Consider the following 19,545-nt stretch of genomic DNA (forward strand, 5'->3'; position numbering starts at 1 on the left):
CTCACAAAGAGCCCGGGGCGGGGGCAGCATTCACCGCTCCCGCTTTACGAGTGGGATGCTACTTGCCTGGGCTCACACAGCTAGCTGGCTAGAACTGGGGTTGGAACCCAGCCCTTTCTGCTACATACTGAAGGAATTTAGAAGTCAGAACACATCTCAGGGAGGAAGGCCATGTGGAGACCATGTAGCAGGAGGAGTACTGAGGTCAGAAGATGAGAAAATGTGGAAAGATATTTAACTATTTGAATAGACCTGACTAATTTGGTCAGAGGCAATGGGACGGTAGTGGAAAGGGTGGAGCTTGAGACTCGCACACCAAGTCCACGTCTGGCTGGCCATGTGCTCCTTGAGGCTCGGGATCGTGTGTCGCCGGTGTCTGCATTGCTGCGGCCCCAAGAAAGGTATGCTGGGTACATAGGCTGGCGTGCAGGAGGAATGAACAGGGCTGGATTCTGGCATCTTCTTTCCCAGAGCTGCATGCTGGTGTTCTTGCTCTTGACCCTCTGCTTCCTCCAGCACTTGGACCTCCCAGATGACCTGTCTGTATCTCCTACCTCATGCTCATTTCCTATTGCTGCTTTTTACAAGTTCCCACAAACTGAGGGTCTGAGACCAGTGTAGGTTTATTATCTTCCAGTTCCTCAGGAGCCTGACTCGGGCCTCATTACGCCCAAGTCAAGGTATCAGCAGGGCTGTGTACCTTCCTGGAGGCTCCAGAGGGAGACGCCGTGCCCTGCCCGGCTTCGTCAGGCTGCTCCCATTCCTTGGCCTGTGGCCTTTTTCTTCCATCTTCAAAAGCAGCCGCATCGGCCAAGTCTTGCTCACATTGCATCACTAGGACGCGGAGTCATCTGGTTCCATCTTCATTATGAAGCACTGTTTGATTACACTGGGCCTACCCAGAGAATCTAGGATGATCTCACTATTTTATCCGATGAGCAGACTTAATGTTTTGTCATGTCAACATAGCATTCACAGGGATTAGAACTGCACATCTCTGGGGGACCGTTCCTCTGCCCCATGCTTAGTATCTCTCCTCTCACAGGCTTCTTCTCTCTCTGCCTGTAAAACCATATGAAGCCCCCTTTCTCAAATACAATTGGAGGGAAGTCCCTATGATCTCATTTCTTCCCTTAATCTTCTCAAGAAGAGTCTCAGATGCATTCATTCCTTAGTTTCTTACTTCTGTCTGCTGGAACTTACCTCAGAAAAGTCCTGACACTGCCCAGTTGCTGAGCCCTTAGCCCCTTCCTGCTCCGCTCTTAGGCATCCCTTGGCACTGTGGCATTCCCCTCCTTTCTGCATTCCTCCTCTACTCTCTGTGGCCGGATCTTCTTTTCTTTTCTTTTTTTTTTTTAAAGATTTTATTTATTTATTTGAGAGAGACAGATAGAGCAAGAGCAGGAAGAGAGGGAGAAGCAGGGTCCCCGCTGAGCAAGGAGCTTGATGCGGGGCTCAATCCCAGGACCCTGGGGTCATGACTTGAGCCGAAAGCAGGTGCTTCACCGACTGAGCCACCCAGGTTCCCCCTGGATCTCCCTTTTCTCTCTCTTCTTCCTCCTATTCCAGAAGGCTTGTTCTCCATTTAGTTTATCTTCTACTGGTAATGTCACCCACTCCCATGATTTCAGTCCTGAACCCAGTGCTATGCATCCCGAAATCTACAGCTCCTGCTCAGACTTGCTTTCTGAACCCTCACGCTGATTTCTTCTTTTCCCTCTGGGTGTTTCCAGAGAAACAGGGCGGTGGTATGTGCCTTCATGTTTAACTTGGCTTATGACTCCTCCCCTTTCATCCCTGTGAATCCTTTTAAGTCTCTCTCACCTTGGGGATCCAGGCTGGAAATCCCATCATTTCTGGTTCCTTTATTTTTTCTTACTTCCTGGCCTCTGCCACTGCCACGTCTCAGATTTAGGCAAGTTATCTAGGTGGGCTTCAAAGGCGGCATGTGAGAAGATAATCGGGTCGCAGAAATAATGGAACTTTATTATTTTATTTATTTACTTATGTATTTATTTTTTTACTTTAAACTGTGCACCACGCCTGGGGCTCAAACTCACGACCCTAAGATCAGGAGTCACGTGTTCTACTGACTGAGCAGCCGGGCGCCTTCAGTGGAACTTTATTTTTATCTTTATCTTTCTATAGTCATTTTTTTAAAGTTAAGATTTATTGGGGCTCCCAGGTGGCTCAGATGGTTAAGCATCTGCTTTCCGCTCAAGTCACAATCCCAGGGTCCTGGGATCAAGCCCCATGTCAGGTTCTACTCAGTGGGGAGCTTGCTTCTCCCTCTCCCTCTGCCTGCTGCTCCCCCTGCTTGTGTGTGCATGCGCTCTCTGTCAAATAAATCTGAAAAAATAGGGGCGCCTGGGTGGCACAGTCGTTAAGCATCTGCCTTCGGCTCAGGGCATGATCCCAGCGTTCTGGGATCGAGCCCCACATCAGGCTCCTCCACTGGGAGCCTGCTTCTTCCTCTCCCACTCGCCCTGCTTGTGTTCCCTCTCTCGCTGGCTGTCTCTCTCTGTCAAATAAATAAATAAAATCTTTAAAAAAAATTAAAAAAAAATCTGAAAAAAAAACACTAAGATTTATTTGAGAGAGAGCACGCATGTGCATGGCAGTGAGGGGAGGGGATTAGGGGCTGAGGGAGAGAGTGTCTTAAGCAGATCCTTTGCTGAGTGCAGAGCCCAGTGCAGAGCTCCATCTCATGACCCTGAGATTACAACCTGAGCCAAACCCAGTAGTAGAATGCTTAACCAGCTGCGCTCCCGAGGTGCCTTTACAGTCTGTTCTTGTGTGAAAATGTGCATAAGCACATCGGTGTACGTAGTTTGTTAGTAAGTATACGTGTGGTAGGAGTGCATGTCCCCAAAGTTTTTTATTTCCATGGTAGCTCTGTGCAATAAATTTGAAGAGTCTAGTTTTCCAGTTTGCTTCTGCCAAAGAACTCTTTAAGTGAAATCTTCCTCATTTAAAAAGTACAGATCAGAAATAGGGCTGTTTCTGTCGGAGGCCCTTGAGGGGCCTCCTTGATGTGCACTTTGGAAATTGCTGGTCTAGCCTGTCAGTGTAGTTCAGATCTGATAAAAAGTCTGTGATCATTGGGGCGACTGTCTGACTCTATTCTCCCCGGACGTGGCTTGCTCAGAATTTGGTTTTTCTTGGCATTCTAAGTGTGGGCCTTCAGTTCTAGGGTTCTATGTAGTTGACGCATGGAGCCTGTAGGCCCAGCGTGACTTCTCTGAAGTGGCCCTACAGTGCCGCCACTGCTCCCTAGTGCTGCTGATGAACTGGTTTTTGTCCTAGTTGCAAATAGCCCTCCTCCAGGCCTTGTTTCCTTGCTTAATGGGTTTTGCTAACTCCATTTCTCCGAAATGCAGGATGACCCAAGTTGGGTTTTTTTTTTTTTTTTAGGTTTTTTCTTTTAATCATCTGGTGCTCATTAAGGTGCACTCCTTACCCCATCCCTGTTGCACTCATCCCTTTCACCCGCTCCTGTCTGGTAACCATCAGTTTGTTCTCTGTAGTTAAGAGTCTGTTTCTTGGTTTGTCTTTCTCTCTCTTTTATTTCCCTTTGCTTGTTTTGTTTCTTAAATTCCACATGAGTGAAATCATATGGTATTTGTCTTTCTCTGACTTATGTCACTTAGCATTATACTCTCCAGCTCCATCCATGTTGTTGCAAATGGCAAGATTTCCGTCGTTTTTGTGGCTGAATAATATTCCATTGTGTATACACCACATCTTTATCCGTTCATCAGTAAATGAACACTTGGGCTGCTTCCATATTTTGGCTATTGTAAATAATGCTGCTATACACATAAGGGTGCATGTATCCCTTTGAATTAGTATTTTTTTTATATTTTTTGAGTAAATACCCACTAGTGTGATTACTGAGTTGTAGGGTAATTCTGTTTTTAATTTTTTGAGGAACCTCCATACTGTTTTCCATAGTGGCGGCACCAGCTTGCATTCCCACCAACAGTGCAGAAGGGTTCCTTTTTCTCCACTTCCTCACCAACACCCGTTTCTTGTGTTGTTAATTTTAGCCATTCTGACAGGTGTGAAGTGATACCTCGTTATGGTTTTGATTTGTATTTCCCTGATGATGAGTGACGTTGAGCATCTTTTCATGTGCCCGTTGGCCATTTTTGGATGTTTTCATTACAGAAATGTCTGTTCGTGTCTTCTGCCCAGTTTTAGTTGGATTCTTTGGTTTTTGGGTGTTGAGTTGTATGTATTTTTATATATTCTGTATGCTAACCGTTATCAGGTACATCATTTGCAAATACCTTCTCCTGTTCCATAGGTTGCTGCCTTTAGTTTTGTTGATTGTTTCCTTCCCTGTGTAGAAGTTTTCTAGTTCGATTTAGTCCCAGTAGCTGCCTTTTGCTTTTGTTGCCCTCGCCTCCGGAGACATATCTAGAAAAAAGTTGCTGTGGCCAATGTCAGAGAAATTACTGCCTGTGCTCTTTTCCAGAATTTTTGTGGTTTCAGGTCTCTTGTTTGGTCTTTAATCTTTTTGAATTTATTTTTGTGTATGATGTAAGAAAAGTGGTCCAGTTTCATTCTTTTGCATGTAGCTGTCCAGTTTTCTCAGCACCATTTGTTGAAGAGACTGTCTTTGCCCTGTGGCATGTTCTTATATTATTAATTAGTTGAATATTAGTTGACCATATAGTTGTGGGTTTATTTCTGGATTTTCTATTCCATTCATCTGTGCATCTATTTATGAGCCATTAACATACTCTTGATTTCTGCAGCTTTGTAACATAACTTGAAGTCTGGAATTGTGATGCCTTCAGCTTTGCTTTTCTTTTTCAAGATTGCTTTGGCTAGGGGGCGCCTGGGCGGCTCAGTCAGTTGAGCATCTGCCTTTGGCTCAAGTCATGATCCCGGGGTCCTGGAATCAAGCCCCGCATTGGGCTCCCTGCTCAGTGGGGAGTCTGCTTCTGCCTCTCCCTTGGCCTGCTGCTCCCCTGCTTGTGCACATTTTCTCTCTGTTGAATAAATAAGTAAAATCTTAAGAAAAAAAAAAAGATTGCTTTGGCTATTAGGGGTCTTTCATGGTTTCATTAAAATGTTAGGATTGTTCTAGTTCTGTGAAAAACGCTGTTGTGATTTTGATAGCGATTGCATTAACTTTGTAGATTGCTTTGGTTAGTGTAGACATTTGAACAGTATTTGTTCTTCCAATTCATAAGCATGGAATGTCTTCCCATTTTTTGGTGTTGTTTTCAAATGTTTTCATCAGCGTTCTATAGTTTTCAGAGTATAGGTCTTTCACCTCTTTGGTTAGGTTTATTCCTAGGTATCTTATTATTTTTGGTGTAATTGTAAAGGGGATTGTTTTCTTAATTTCTCTTTCTGCTGCTTCATTATTGGTGTATAGAAATGCAGCAGATTTCTGTAGATTGATTTTGTATCCTATGACTTTACTGAATTCCTTTATCAGTTCTAGCAGTGTTTTTGGTGGAATCTTTCAGGTTTTCTATATATGGTATCATGTCCTCTGTAAATAGTGAAAATTCTACTTCTTTTTTACCGATTTGGGTGCCTTTTATTTCTTGTCTGATTGCTGTGGCTGGGCCTTCCGGTACTGTTGAATAAAGTGGTGAGACTGGACATCCTAGTCTTGTTCCTGACCTTAGAGGAAAAGCTCTGTTTTTTTCCATTGGGGATTTTAGCTGTGGGTTTTTCATATATGGCCTTTATTATGTTGAGGTGTGTTCTTTCTAAACCTACTTTGTTGAGGGTTTTTATCGTGAATGGATATTGTACTTTGTCAAATGCTTTTTCTGAGAGGATAACCAAGTTTTAAATACATTGACTGGAAAGAAACTCATGTGGTATTACTGACTCAGTCTTGTACATCTTAAACTTAGTTGCATTTGCTCTGACATTATCTAAGCACAGCGCTAGGTACATCAACTTTTGCTTTTGTAGCTAGGCCAGAGTTTTAGATGCGCAGTCTGTCCTGTTTGATGAGGACACTAACTGAGGAATGAGTAGTATGAGCTGGAGCTGAGGGCTTGACAGCGCACGAGGAGAGGCTGGCCTATTTTACTTTACTGGGTCAGCTGTTCTCACCCCTTCGGATGTCCTCTAGCTTTTCAAGTCCAGTGGCTCAGCTGCCTGGCTCTTTGTAACAGGTGCTGCTGCCCTTCTGGTCCAAGAAAAGGGGCACCTGGTTTCTCTGGGGCTCTCAGAGACGTAGTCTCATGACTGTGAACTTAAGGGAGGGGGCGTGGCTCTCCTGTAGAGTACATTTATTTTTGGTACGTTTGTTTCAGGCTGCTTCTGAGAAGAACAGGAGCTACACTTGATCGGAACAGATTTTGCCCTAAAATGTTTACATAATCCTAGTTTAGATTAGTTTGCATGGTACTGCCATTTTGGTTTTTCCTAAGACAGGTGTGTTCTGGGTTTGGTTTTATATTTCTTTGTGTCTCTCTATGCCTACCCTTTCCCTTGCTTTTCATTGTAAGACTGACTTCTGCTGTGCCCCTAAGTGGAGGCAAGACCAGTTTGATTTCTTCTTGTGGTTTGCCCAGGTGGCGGATGAATACATGTTTTCCCTGGAGGAGAATAAGAAGTCCAAGGGCCGTCGTCAGCCCTTAAGCAAGCTCCCCCGTCATCACCCACTCGTGTTGCAGGATTGCGTCAGTGATGATGGTAAGTGTTGTTTTCTCTTCACCAGGAAGAGGAAAGTGTTTCACCGCCTTAGGACTTGCTCTGACAGGACACTGGGGGGCCCAGCTGAGTGTCAGGGGTGGGCCTGTGGCTTAGTTGTTCTCCCAGATACTCCACAAAGAGGACAGGATCTCATTTGATACTTAATTTGTAATTCTGTTTCTTTGTATGTCTGTGTATCTTGGAATGTGCCTCATACAGGATGATCGCATGCAGGTTCTCTTTCTTACTAGGAGGTACAGGCTGATTATTCTGGATAGCAATTCTGTCAATGATGCCAAGCCCAGTGCTGAACGTGTAGCTACAGACATAACTAAGATATGTCCGTGCCCTCAAAAAGCTCACAAGGTAGTGGGGCAAACTGACAGGTAAACAGATCTAAAGAAAGGAGATATTAATCTACACAGAAGCGCGAAGAGAGATTCAGAGGGAGCCACTCAGTTAAAGGGCCTGGTCAGGGTGTGATGGGTGGGGCCAGAGTGAGGTGGGGGGAGACTTTCTCTAGGGGACCTTCAGGAACCTTTGACGGGTTTTAAGTGGCCGGATTTGCTTTAGGAGAATCGTGCCTAGTGACTGCATTTAGAGAATGGCTTTGAGGGCAACAGATGGGTTTTTGTCTTGGCCTCTGAGAGATAGGGGACGGTCTAAAGCAGGATGATGGTGGTAGGGATGGGGGAGGGATGTAGTGAAGGTGTTGGGAGCATAAAATCAGCTGGATTTGGGGGTTGGGTGTAGACCTTTGAGTGTGGTAGGGACTGGAGAAGCCTGAGTTCGGTGCCTCCCTGCCTTCTAGCTTTGGTTGGGATTGGAAACCTATGTTCGCTGTCTGTGGGGGATGTAGACTTGGGGCCAAGCAGAGGTGGTGTTTGATACCTTTTTAAAAAGTTTATTCAAGGGGCACAGTTGTAAGGCGTCTGCCTTCGGCTCAGGACGTGATCCCGGCATTCTGGGATCGAGCCCCACATCAGGCTTCTCCGCTATGAGCCTGCTTCTTCCTCTCCCACTCCCCCTGCTTGTGTTCCCTCTCTCGCTGGCTGTCTCTGTCAAATAAATAAATAAAATCTTTTAAAAAAAATTTATTCAAAATGGGGCACCTGGGTGGCTCAGTCTGTTAAGCATCCGACTCTTGATTTCAGTCCAGTTCATGATCAGGGGTCATAGGATGGAGCCTTGTGTAAGGCCCTGCACTGAGCAGGGAGTCTGTTTGAGATTCTTTCCCTCTTGCTCTCCCTCTGCCCCTAACCCCTGTGCTCGCTTTCTCTCTTTCAAATAAATAAGTATTTAAAAAATTTTTTTATTGAATCTTTTTTCTTTCTTCCTTCCTCCCCTCCCCTNCCTCCCCTCCCCTTCCCTTCCCTTCCCTTCTTCCCTTTCCTTTCCTTTCCTTGTAGTTGACACACATAGTTACATTGTAGCTACCATCTGTTTCATATCTTTACCTAGAGGACACGAGGCCGCTTGGGTAGGAGGACAAGAAGAGGGGCCTGTGAAGGAGACAGAAGGGAAATAGGCAGGGATTGGGGCAGAACTGGGAACTTTGTCTACTGCTGGAGCTCAGAGCTGTTGTGCAGCGTGACCTCCTGTGCTGCCTGGAGCTCAGATTCCAAGAACGTGAGTGTAGGTGAGTCTCTGGCAGTGACCAGGTCCCTTGTTACTCTTGACTAATGTCAGGCCCTTTCTTACCCTGCCCTGTCCTTCCTGGCACAGTGGCTGGCTGGGAAGGTCCAGAGTCTCACCAGCCTCTCTGCTACATAAGCAAGCCCCACGTTCCCTTTCTGATCTGATCCTGATGCCCATCTCTGCTATTTTCCTTGGTGGTAGGATTGTGATAAGTGGGCGGGGAAAGTCTCTTGAGGTCCTATAGTCAAAAGTAGGCCAGACCTTGAGTCAAAGTCTTGGGAAGTCCTCTGTGCACTTCCTCCAGCCCAGATGGAGCTTGGGTTCTCTGGGTAGCAGCAGTCTAGCTTCGGGATTTCCACCCCCAGTGCTGTAAAGGCCCTAAATATGGGTCGTAGAAGATTGGAAAAGCAAACAAAGTTATAAGGAGGATGAAATGACCCTGCAAAGGTGACCACGTGCATGTTAACCTTCCTGATTTTTCTAGATTATATTCACGTACGCCTTTTTATAATAATGTAGTTGAGATCATAACATACGGCCTCTCAACTGTTTATGATCTGTTTCAAATGTGGAAAAGTCGAAGGAATGAAAACACTGTGCGCGCCTCCCATATCCAGCAGCCACCACCATGCCGCTGTGGGCGCTGTCTACACACGCGTTGTTGGTATACACGCGACACACACTCACCGCCTCCTCTGAGAGTGGGTGGTCGTCACCAGGTCACCTGAAGTGCACCGAGAGACACCTCCGAAGGAGTCTCTCCTGAATAAACACTGTTACGTACACTGAAGAAAATAAGCCATATTTCAGGATATTCTCCCATCTTCAGTCCATATTAATTTTTCCCTGCTTATCCCCAAAATGTGTTTTATAGCTTTTTTCCTTTACACCAGTATAAACCCAACCAAGGTCACCAAGGTCATGTTTTGTTTCTTTAGTTTCTTTTAGCCTGGCAGGCGCCCCCAACCCCTTATCAGTTTTTTTCTAATTGGGACATAAAATACTCCGTGAAATACCCATGTTTTACTTGCACATCTCAGTGATGTTTTGTACATGTAAACTGTGAAATGCCGGCAGGTTTCACTTAACATAGCGAGCATTTTTCCTTGTCATTGCAGTGTTCGTAAGTGGGGTGATTTTTGGCCACTTACGGTTTTGTAAACAGAGGAGATGTCACTTTGTTAATTTTTCTGTTGTGATTGGGAGGCTGTGTCTGTTTCTTCTGTTCTATCTTGGTCACTCTTGTTTTGGTTAGGATAAGGAAAATACCTGCATTGGTTTTGGCATCATGGTTCCTGGCTGGGCCTGGTCGATGGGGCTTGTAGGGGTTGATTTTTTTTTTTTTTTAAGATTTTATTTATTTATTCGACAGAGATAGAGACAGCCAGCCAGAGAGGGCACACAAGCAGGGGGAGTGGGAGAGGAAGAAGCAGGCTCATAGCAGAAGAGCCTGATGTGGGGCTCGATCCCATAATGCCGGGATCACGCCCTGAGCCGAAGGCAGACGCTTAACTGCTGTGCCACCCAGGTGCCCCTGTAGGGTTGATTTTAATTGTCTGCAGTGGCCTCACTATGTCACAGTACACTTCACTGAGGTCGCGCACATGGCAGCTGTCGGGTCTCGTTAGATTCAACATGACTATGAAGGAGGAGTCGGTAACTCTTTACACGGAGCCGGAGTTGCTGGAAATGAACAATTAAATAGGCACCTAGGGCACGTGTGTGCCAGAGCGCTCCTCGGGTGCTCTCGTAGCTCTGTAGGGCCTCTTCAGAGGGGTTCCGTCTTGGAAGGAGTGAGCTCATTGGAGGCGTTGTCGTTGGGGATTCCTAGCCCGCACATGGCTAGATGCAGTCATCCCATGGAGGGCTTCACGTGGTGTGGCTGGCACAGAGCTGGTCTCCATACTTGGACCTCTTTTGGACTCACTTGCCAAAGAAGGACATCCCAGATGTAAGCTCTCATACTTCCCTCACTTGGGGGAGCACCTGGAGAAGCACTCTGGATTAGTTTATTTTGATCTTTGTTGTTCCTTTTACCAAAGATTGCCTTCAGCGACCCATCGTCTTAAGAGTTACAGTGTTTTCCTCCCTCCTTGACCTTGTTTCTGTTGGAATCTGGTGGCCTCTGCCCATCTCACTGATTCAAGGGGAAATGGAAGCTGTGCATCTTTATCACTTCCATCTTGTTTCACGAGCGTGGTTTTTTGTTTTCTGTTCTCTGTTCGGCAGTGTGTCCCTTTCTTTTGGGGAGATGGCACCCAGAGGGGATGTTCCTTCCTCAGGCAGTGCAGCGGCCTGATGAAGCATCTGCTATGCTGTCTAGAGTAATGAAGAGATACAAATTTGTTGTCGAGACCAGAGGTCTGTGAAGGATCAGATAGTAAATATTTCGGGCTTTCTAGAAGGCCTTTCGCCTTCTGGCACATATTCTTCCTTTCTTTCTTTCCCTTAATCTTTAAAAAAATGTAAAAATAATTCTTAGCTCCCCGAGTGGATTGCATTTGTCCTGTGGGCCGTTGTATGCCAGGCCTTGGTCTAGACTCAAGGTGTTACATCCTTTGGCTGGGAAAGGGGGCTCGTCTTGGTCATACTCTACCTTCCTCTGAGCAGAGCCAGGATGGTTTGGATCCCTGTCCAGAAAAGGCAGGTATCCCAGTGACCTTTCCAGAGGGAGCTGGAAAGTTCTGACTGAGGCACATGGTGTAAAAACTTGTAAGTCTTGCCATTTCCTTGTTATTTTTTCCCCCCTTGTTTTCCTTCAGTGCAACTATAGAGAAAACTCTTAAAAGGTAGGCACTCAACAAGCTGACATATTGGAGGCAGCAAGTAACGTGGTTTCTGGCAAGACTGTGTCTCATTGTGCTGCCCTTGGGCGTAGGCTTTGAACACTGGCAGCTGTTAGGGGAGAGGAGAGCGGGCCGAACTCGGGTAAGAAGTCCAACCAGAGAAGGCAGGACTGCCTGCAGCATCATCCAAGTATTGAAGGAGTCTGCTGAAAATCACTTTTGCCCTTTGCCTTTATCAAACCTGTAGGATCGTAGGTTTAGGCCAAACCTGGGACCAAGAATCCAGGCTGAGCTCATTCTCTCTAGGCAGAGCTACAGATGTGTGGGGCTGGTTGCTGACTCACCCTCTGCTTCCTGCTCTAGAGTCATCTGAACAGCTGGCCCCTGAGGAGGAGGCTGAGGAGACAGAGGCCTGGGCCAAGCCCCTGAGCCAACTATGGCAGAACCGACCCCCGAACTTTGAGGCTGAAAAGGAATTCAATGAGACTATGGCCCAACAGGCCCCTCACTGCGCTGTCTGTATGATATTTCAGACGTACCATCAGGTGAGTCCGCTTTATCCTCTCTGTTTACCCAGGACCAGCAGTCCAGAGGGAAGCGAGGTTTTAATTGTAGGTACACATAGCTTGTCACTGGTTGCCTTAGGAAAGGCTGTTCTTCCAGTGTTCTCTGCCCCCTCTGTGTACTGGGCAGGCTTCTCCAGGCAGATAATCCAGCAGTGTGCGTTTTCACTTGAGAGTGGTGTGTGGAAGAGCTGGGGTGTGGCTTAGCCTTTGGGGATTTCCTGCATCCTGTGGGCCTCACACTGGTTGCAGAGGAATCTGTTCTTTTGTTATCATTCTAGTCAGTGATTGTTCCTTCCAGGTAGCATTTGGTCCTGGCCGGCCTGGAGCACAGTGCATTTCGCTACTGTAGTCTGTAGATTCTCCAGTGTTGTCTTTCTCTTCCCAGTGCCACAGCGGATACCGCAATAGTCAGAAGAAACTGGGGGCGGGGTGTAGGAGCAGAGAGTTTGCGGGAGGGAGAGGAGTGGGGAAGCACTGGGGCTGAGTTGCTCTGTGCCTCCTGGGCTCCCGGGGCATTTGATGGCCGCCCTTGGATTCAGTTCTAGGTTCAGTTCACTGGCATGTGCCGGGTGAGCAGCTCAGTCTCCGCTGGGACCTGCGCAGGGGGGCCTGTGGAGTGGCAGTCCTCTGATGGTTAAGGTGGTGTGGCTGCACTGAGCCTGGCGTGGCCCCAGAGTCACGCTTGCCAAAGAGTGGAACATCAGACCGACATATTTTGGATTAGTAACTCACTACTCCTTTCTATTGACAAAAAAGCAAAACTGAAGAACTGTATGTGCCCCTGCCCGTGAGACAAGTGAGTGGGCTGGTGCTGTCAGCAGACCTACTGAGTGGGTCTCAGCGTTTCACGAGGGGCATGGGCCGAGGGGTGACATATTTGGGGCCCTGTCCTTGAAATGGTCGGGGAGGCAGCAGATACTTGCGCTCAGGGTGTTTGCTGGGGGAGGTACGCGGACACAGCATTCTTTCTGAAGGGAGCCTGAGCCAGGAATCACAGGTGGGGCTGTAGCCATGTGCAGTGCTGCAGCTCAGGCGACTCGCTGCCCTGGGGCCCAGCGGGCGTCTGTACCAGTCCACGAGGAGCGTCTGCTCTGGGTCCTGCCCCTGGGTGGGGGCCATCATGCAGTGCCGCACATTGGGGAGCCCGCAAGAGCGCCTTTGCTAGCGTCTCAGTGCATTTTATTACCACGTGGTTTGGGAAGATTGAAATCCCAGTTGCCTCTTACCTCGCTCCCTTTTCTCAGTTGTCCCCAGGGGCCTCTGTTTGATGCCGCTGTGAGAAATTGAATTTGAGTCATTAGAGGTAACTTCAATTAGCAGCTCTGGGATAATGGCTATGCACCCGGGAGCCGTAGCCAGAGTCCTACCACTAAGAGAGGCAGCTTTCTGCTGACAGAGCAGGTAGAAAGCTGGGAATACAGGCGCATGTTCACGGAGGGATGCACTCACTCTCTCTTCTTAGGTTGAGTTTGGAGGCCTTAGTCAGAGCTGTGGAAATGCTTCAGCTCTAGCCCCCCAGAAGCAGAGGACCAAGCCATTGATTCCAGAAATGTGTTTCACCTCCACTGGCTGCAGCACGGACATCAACCTTTCTACCCCTTACCTTGAGGAGGACGGCACCAGCCTTCTGGTTTCCTGCAAGAAGTGCAGTGTCCGCGTCCATGCCAGTGAGTGCCTCACCCTTCAGGCTCCTGGGCCTGCTCACTGCCGGTCTCGCCCCATGTTGGCCTCTCCCCAGACTGCCAGGTGCCTCCCCAGGCCCTCAGATGCAAAGACTGCTCTTGGGTTGTTGGGGAGTTTGCTGCTGATGGAGTTGGAGTTGCACTGACTTTGGAGTCAACCTTGTGCTGCTCTCTGGGCCACAGATACCAGGAGGCAGTTTGTCTGTGCTGCTCCCTGTGTGTTCAAAACAGGCAACCTATGGTCTCTGACTTTTCGAGACTTTGGGTCATGTTGTATGGGTGAACCCTGTGGCCCCTGACTCAAGAATTCAGGGGTTTTTCTGTAAGATTTGGTTGCAGCTTTCAGACTGGTGGTATATGGAAAAGAGTTGCAAGTGTGCAACTCTGGCCTCTGGGTTTAATTTGTTCACCTTGGTGTCCTTGTTAGGTTGTTACGGGGTCCCCCCGGCAAAGGCTTCTGAAGACTGGATGTGTTCTCGGTGTTCGGCCAATGCCCTGGAGGAGGTGAGTGCATCCATGGTGTTGCTGTCTTCCCCATGAGACTTGGGGTTTGCTCAGGGCCAGGCTTTTTCATGTGGACTGACTTTCTTTCTTTCTTTCTTTCTTTCTTTCTTTCTTTCTTTCTTTCTTTTTTTTTTAAAGATTTTATTTATTTATTTGACAGAGAGAGGCAGCGAGAGAGGGAACACAGCAGGGAGAGTGGGAGAGGGAGAAGAGGCTTCCCGCTGAGCAGGGAGCCCGATGCGGGGCTCAATCCCAGGACCCTGAGATCATGACCTGAGCTGAAGGCAGACGCTCAACAGCTGAGCCACCCAGGCGCCCCTCATGTGGACTTTCTATCTCTAGCAGTCTGCACGGGGCCTGGTACACAGTGATGTCAGAGAGCTCAGATTGTTGGGATAAATCCTGGTGACAGTGTGGCAGGACATGAATGGAGTCTGGAAGCTGTGTTTGCTACATTGTGTCTGGACCACGTAGAGGTCCTCGTGTAGACCAGCTCTAACCCCCTTTAAAGAACTTAGCTATTGGGTTGGGCCATCAGAATGGGGCTCAGATGGTTCATTTGGTAGCTTTCTCTTCATCACTCCCTGCCCCGGAACCTGGGAGTACCCCACATAGGAGGCAGGCAGAGCCCGGTAATGCCCTCAGTTTGAGCAGAGTGTTCTTGGTGACTGCTTACAGCTGTTATTAACAGTAACAGCGAAGAGGATTAGGTTGAGTCAAGCGAATACTTGGTGTACTTTAGCCCCGGGTGGTCTCGCTGTCTTCCTGTAGGGGAGTCCTGCTTACATGGACTGTGTAGGCGAGGCCCCACGTGCCATTAAGCTGCTTTCTTATGTGGAGGCTGCAGTTACCCAACGGAGGCCAAGGAGAGAGCAGATTGGATGTTAATGACTTGGTGGTAACCACCCTTCCTCCCCCTCCCTTCTTGGCAGGATTGCTGTTTGTGCTCATTACGAGGGGGAGCCCTACAGAGAGCCAATGATGACAGGTGAGTTTCCGAGCAGTGGCTCCGATGTTCCGTTCTGGGGCAGTGTGCAGAGAGGCACTGAGAGGGCAGTGGCTGTTCATCAGAATGACTGATGGAGGGTTCGGGAAGCACATCGTTGGAGCTGGAATAGCGTCTCCAAGACTAATTGTAAAAATGGGATGCCAAGGGGAGCCAAGCAGCCCTAGACCTTTCCAATCTAGCTTCTCCTCCGAGGCAGAGGTGTAAGTGATGTCTTCCTTTAGAAGGAGCTGAGACAGCCTCATGAGGTTTGACACCCTGTACAGATGAGGCAGAGCTCTAGGGGCCGGAAGTGAGGACCGTTACCTTATTGTAGCTGGGGCTGGTGCAGAGGGCACTGTGGCCATGGGCTTGCGAGCACTTGTCCACAGGCACACTCTCCCTGGCTCAGACCTGCTGTTGGAATGAGGGTGAGCGTCTCTGGGGCGCAGAGTGGGACATTGAGGAGAGCTTAGCCTCGCCCACCTGCCGTGGGGTCAGAGCTACAGAAGCCTGGGCATCGTAGCTGGCAGGCAGCGTTTTTTCACCGAGCCGACCCTTCGTGGCTGGTCTAGCTCACTTGTTCCAAGGTAGAAGCGAGAGGTGAATGAAGCGTTTGCTCTGGAACAGCTGGCTGTCCGGGGACAGCACGCACGGGGATGGAGCGTTTGCTCTGGAACAGCTGGCTGTCCGGGGACAGCACGCACGGGGATGGAGCGTTTGCTCTGGAACAGCTGGCTGTCCGGGGACAGCACGCACGGGGATGGAGCGTTTGCTCTGGAACAGCTGGCTGTCCGGGGACAGCACGCACGGGGATGGAGCGTTTGCTCTGGAACAGCTGGCTGTCCGGGGACAGCACGCACGGGGATGGAGCGTTTGCTCTGGAACAGCTGGCTGTCCGGGGACAGCACGCACGGGGATGGAGCGTTTGCTCTGGAACAGCTGGCTGTCCGGGGACAGCACGCACGGGGATGGAGCGTTTGCTCTGGAACAGCTGGCTGTCCGGGGACAGCACGCACGGGGATGGAGCGTTTGCTCTGGAACAGCTGGCTGTCCGGGGACAGCACGCACGGGGATGGAGCGTTTGCTCTGGAACAGCTGGCTGTCCGGGGACAGCACGCACGGGGATGGAGCGTTTGCTCTGGAACAGCTGGCTGTCCGGGGACAGCACGCACGGGGATGGAGCGTTTGCTCTGGAACAGCTGGCTGTCCGGGGACAGCACGCACGGGGATGGAGCGTTTGCTCTGGAACAGCTGGCTGTCCGGGGACAGCACGCACGGGGATGGAGCGTTTGCTCTGGAACAGCTGGCTGTCCGGGGACAGCACGCACGGGGATGGAGCGTTTGCTCTGGAACAGCTGGCTGTCCGGGGACAGCACGCACGGGGATGGAGCGTTTGCTCTGGAACAGCTGGCTGTCCGGGGACAGCACGCACGGGGATGGAGCGTTTGCTCTGGAACAGCTGGCTGTCCGGGGACAGCACGCACGGGGATGGAGCGTTTGCTCTGGAACAGCTGGCTGTCCGGGGACAGCACGCACGGGGATGGAGCGTTTGCTCTGGAACAGCTGGCTGTCCGGGGACAGCACGCACGGGGATGAAGCGTTTGCTCTGGAACAGCTGGCTGTCCGGGGACAGCACGCACGGGGATGAAGCGTTTGCTCTGGAACAGCTGGCTGTCCGGGGACAGTACGCACGGGGATGAAGCGTTTGCTCTGGAAAAGCTGGCTGTCCAGGGACAGTAGGCACGGGTCGCTGGGCAGCCGGTGGTGCATGTTGCTTCCGGCCCGTGACGTGGGAACCGGAGCCTCCTGCAGCCCAAGAACCTCCCCCACCGTTCATGCTGTTGCAGACAGAGGGCTCTTCTGCTTGCCGCTTCCTCGCCTTTAAAGGCCTTTGCTGCCATTGCTTAAGGTCATCGTGTTCCTCATAGTTCTGAGCAAGCGCTGTTGAAAGTTCTTCCTTGCTTGGAGCGGAAATGGCTCTGCTTGAGCCTCCCGCCTTCACCGTATATTCCTAGTTCTGCCCTTGTGGGGCGACGCCAAACCAGTCTGTTCTCTTGCAGAGAAGCCCCACATTGTGTGGTAGGTTTCCACCTGGCCTGATTTTAAGAGCTCTCATCATGGTGCATATCAATTTCTCAAAATGCCCAGAACTGTAATTCTCTAGGATGTCCGTTGAACAGATCCATCAGTGTAGGTGGGGCCTGGGCCAGACCTTAACGAATGAGTGTGCTGTAGATAAAGGGAGCAGAGGCAGAGGTCATTCCTGCCCAGGGGAAGAGTTTGGCTGAAGGCCTGGAGGGGAGATCTGGCTACTGGCAGATAGGGTGCACATGGAGACATTTTGAGAAAGCACCCAGCACCTGTGGTAAAAGAGGTCTGCATAGAGCTCTCAGATTTGTTCTTGTTCCCTGAAACTCGCCTCACTCAGTTAGCTTTGGTTCTGCTCATTTTGCAACAGACTATGAATGCATTTGTGGTGTAAGAAGTGCAACCCTGTGCTAACCTTGGGTGGTGTGCTGGGGACCCATTTCCATACTCAGTATGGAGACACTCCTGGTTCTTACCTTGCTGGGTCCTGGGACCTTGCAGGTGGAAGTAAGAGCCATGTTGGGTTGGGGAGGGAGCACCGTGGGCAGGCCCACCCACTCTTGAATCGATGATAGATTTGATGAGGAGGCCACAGAGCCTTGGACCCAGAGGCAACTGAGGTAGCCTTTGCCTTTTGGCAGGTGGGTCCACGTCTCGTGTGCTGTGGCAATTTTGGAAGCAAGGTTTGTCAACATTGCCGAAAGAAGTCCGGTGGATGTGAGCAAAATTCCCCTGCCGCGCTTCAAACTGGTAAGGAAGAGGAGATGGGCTTGGGGACTCTGCACATCATTGCCCCATTGACAGGTCTCTGGGTGGAGGAGAACATGACGTTTCTGAGGGCATCCTCCGCATGGCCCCGTGGTCCTCTTCTACCCTTGGTTTTGGGCAGGGTTTGCGAGTCACCGTATGGTTAAAACTACCTAGTGAGGATACGTGCATTCAGATGTGAGACTGAAAGAGGTGTGTGTGTGTGTCGTTTTGGGAGGAAGATTGCTCGTTGGGCTCTGTGCATTTGGGCAGGGGAACGGTGGAGGAGACGGCGCTGGTAGCTCCTGGAATCGCTGGCTTGTTTGCCTCGTGTTGTAGAAATGCGTCTTCTGCAAGAAGCGGAGGAAAAGAACCGCTGGCTGCTGTGTGCAGTGTTCTCACGGCCGCTGCCCGACTGCCTTCCACGTGAGCTGTGCCCAGGCTGCGGGGGTGATGATGCAGCCCGATGACTGGCCTTTTGTCGTCTTCATTACCTGCTTTCGGCACAAGATCCCTAATCTGGAGGTGAGGGAGGATGCCGTTCTGGAATCCTCTTGACGGTTTCTAGGATCATTTTCTCTGCAGGCTGTCCATTCATTGTGTCAGCAAGTGTTCTCTCTGGCGCTCTGCTTTATGGAGAGTGCCAGTGAGGAAGGGACAGAGAGGCGGCCCCGTCCATCTCTGCTCCCTGCCTTGCACCTCTTAATCCCTGGCACCAGACTGCTTGTGGTGGATCCCTTGTGATTATGTGTGTACCTGTCGGCCACTCCTCCACGAGGGGCCCTTGCTCATTAACGCGGGCGTCCCTGTTCTCTAACAGCGTGTCCGCAGCAGAGCAGGGGCTCTGCAGTGTGAACTGGTAGAGAGCACAGAAGAGTTAGCCGTTAGCCACCGCGCAGTGGGGATTCTTGTGCTTCTCTAAATGGTGAAGCTTGGAGAGAATTACATGTCATCTTAGATAAGTTGTGAAAGGGTTTGCGTAGAAGGTGGCAGTTGAAGTGGGACTCAGCAGTGAGTAGGAATTGTGAGAGGGAGGGCATTCGGGGCTGCAGAAGCAGAGCGGAACGCGTCTCAGGAGAACAGACACGTGAGACTGGTTCTGAGAATATGGCCGGGCTGATGCTGAAGGACAAGCGGCACCGGATGGGAAGGCCCTGGACTGCCCTTCTTGGGAGTTTTGAGTTCTCTTCTGCTCGATGAGGAGAGCTTTTCAAATATTACGATTTTGAGCCATATTTCTTAACAGTTACTCTGGTGGTGGATTCAAAGGCTCAAAGAATAAGAATTTGAGATAGGAAGACTGGCTAGCCTGGGAGCGAAGCGAGGTCTGCAGTGGGAACATGTAGGTAGAGCTTTGGGGTCACGTCTAACCGTGGGGTCCCGCGATGGGTGGGTTTGACAGGGTTTGTTGACCACCCTGGAGAGATTAACATGGGAAGGGGTGAAGGAGTGTGAATTTAAGGTGGCTCAGATTACCCCCCCTGAGAGATGGAGAGGATGCAGATATGACAATGCTCCTTAACTGTGGCCGGGACTGATTCAGAGTAGGGCTGGTTTCTGGGGGAGAGAGGGAGAGGTGAAAAAGAGGGTAGGACATTTGACTTTGAGGTCATTTCCGGAGAGTTCTGATGGAGCTACCAGCAGGCACCTGCTTTAATGGTGAGGGTGAAGATTTGGATCTTACTGGTTTTTAACAGTTGCCGTTAGAAACTGGGCTTGGCGATTCCTAATACAAGGGGCAGATGGCAGAGCAGGAGCCAGTGGACGTAGCTGAGGGAGTACAGACAGAAGCCAGTGGAGAGGGGTCAGGAGGCCGTCTGCTCTGGGGCAGCCGGGTGTGGCAGCTTGCTCGTTGGTGCCCCACACTGAGG

The 19,545-nt window shown here is 49.9% G+C and overlaps 1 protein-coding gene across 5 annotated transcripts in view; it reads left to right on the forward strand.

Annotated features, from left to right (window-relative positions):
• Positions 1 to 19,545, forward strand: part of KDM4A (lysine demethylase 4A) — a 44,318-nt gene that overhangs the window by 18,426 nt on the left and 6,347 nt on the right. For 4 of the 5 annotated variants that reach the window (XM_011232752.3, XM_002925556.4, XM_011232751.3 and 1 more), the window contains 7 exons: positions 6,555 to 6,675; positions 11,463 to 11,644; positions 13,128 to 13,332; positions 13,775 to 13,851; positions 14,784 to 14,839; positions 17,569 to 17,677; positions 18,014 to 18,199. In XM_011232752.3, the coding sequence (XP_011231054.1) occupies positions 6,555 to 6,675; positions 11,463 to 11,644; positions 13,128 to 13,332; positions 13,775 to 13,851; positions 14,784 to 14,839; positions 17,569 to 17,677; positions 18,014 to 18,199 (936 nt within the window). The remainder of the gene's footprint in view (positions 1 to 6,554; positions 6,676 to 11,462; positions 11,645 to 13,127; positions 13,333 to 13,774; positions 13,852 to 14,783; positions 14,840 to 17,568; positions 17,678 to 18,013; positions 18,200 to 19,545) is intronic. The other variant, XM_034650859.1, reaches the window with a different exon arrangement.

The sequence above is a fragment of the Ailuropoda melanoleuca genome, chromosome 2, assembly GCF_002007445.2.
Source record: "Ailuropoda melanoleuca isolate Jingjing chromosome 2, ASM200744v2, whole genome shotgun sequence".
In the NCBI taxonomy this organism is placed as follows: Eukaryota; Metazoa; Chordata; class Mammalia; order Carnivora; family Ursidae; genus Ailuropoda; species Ailuropoda melanoleuca.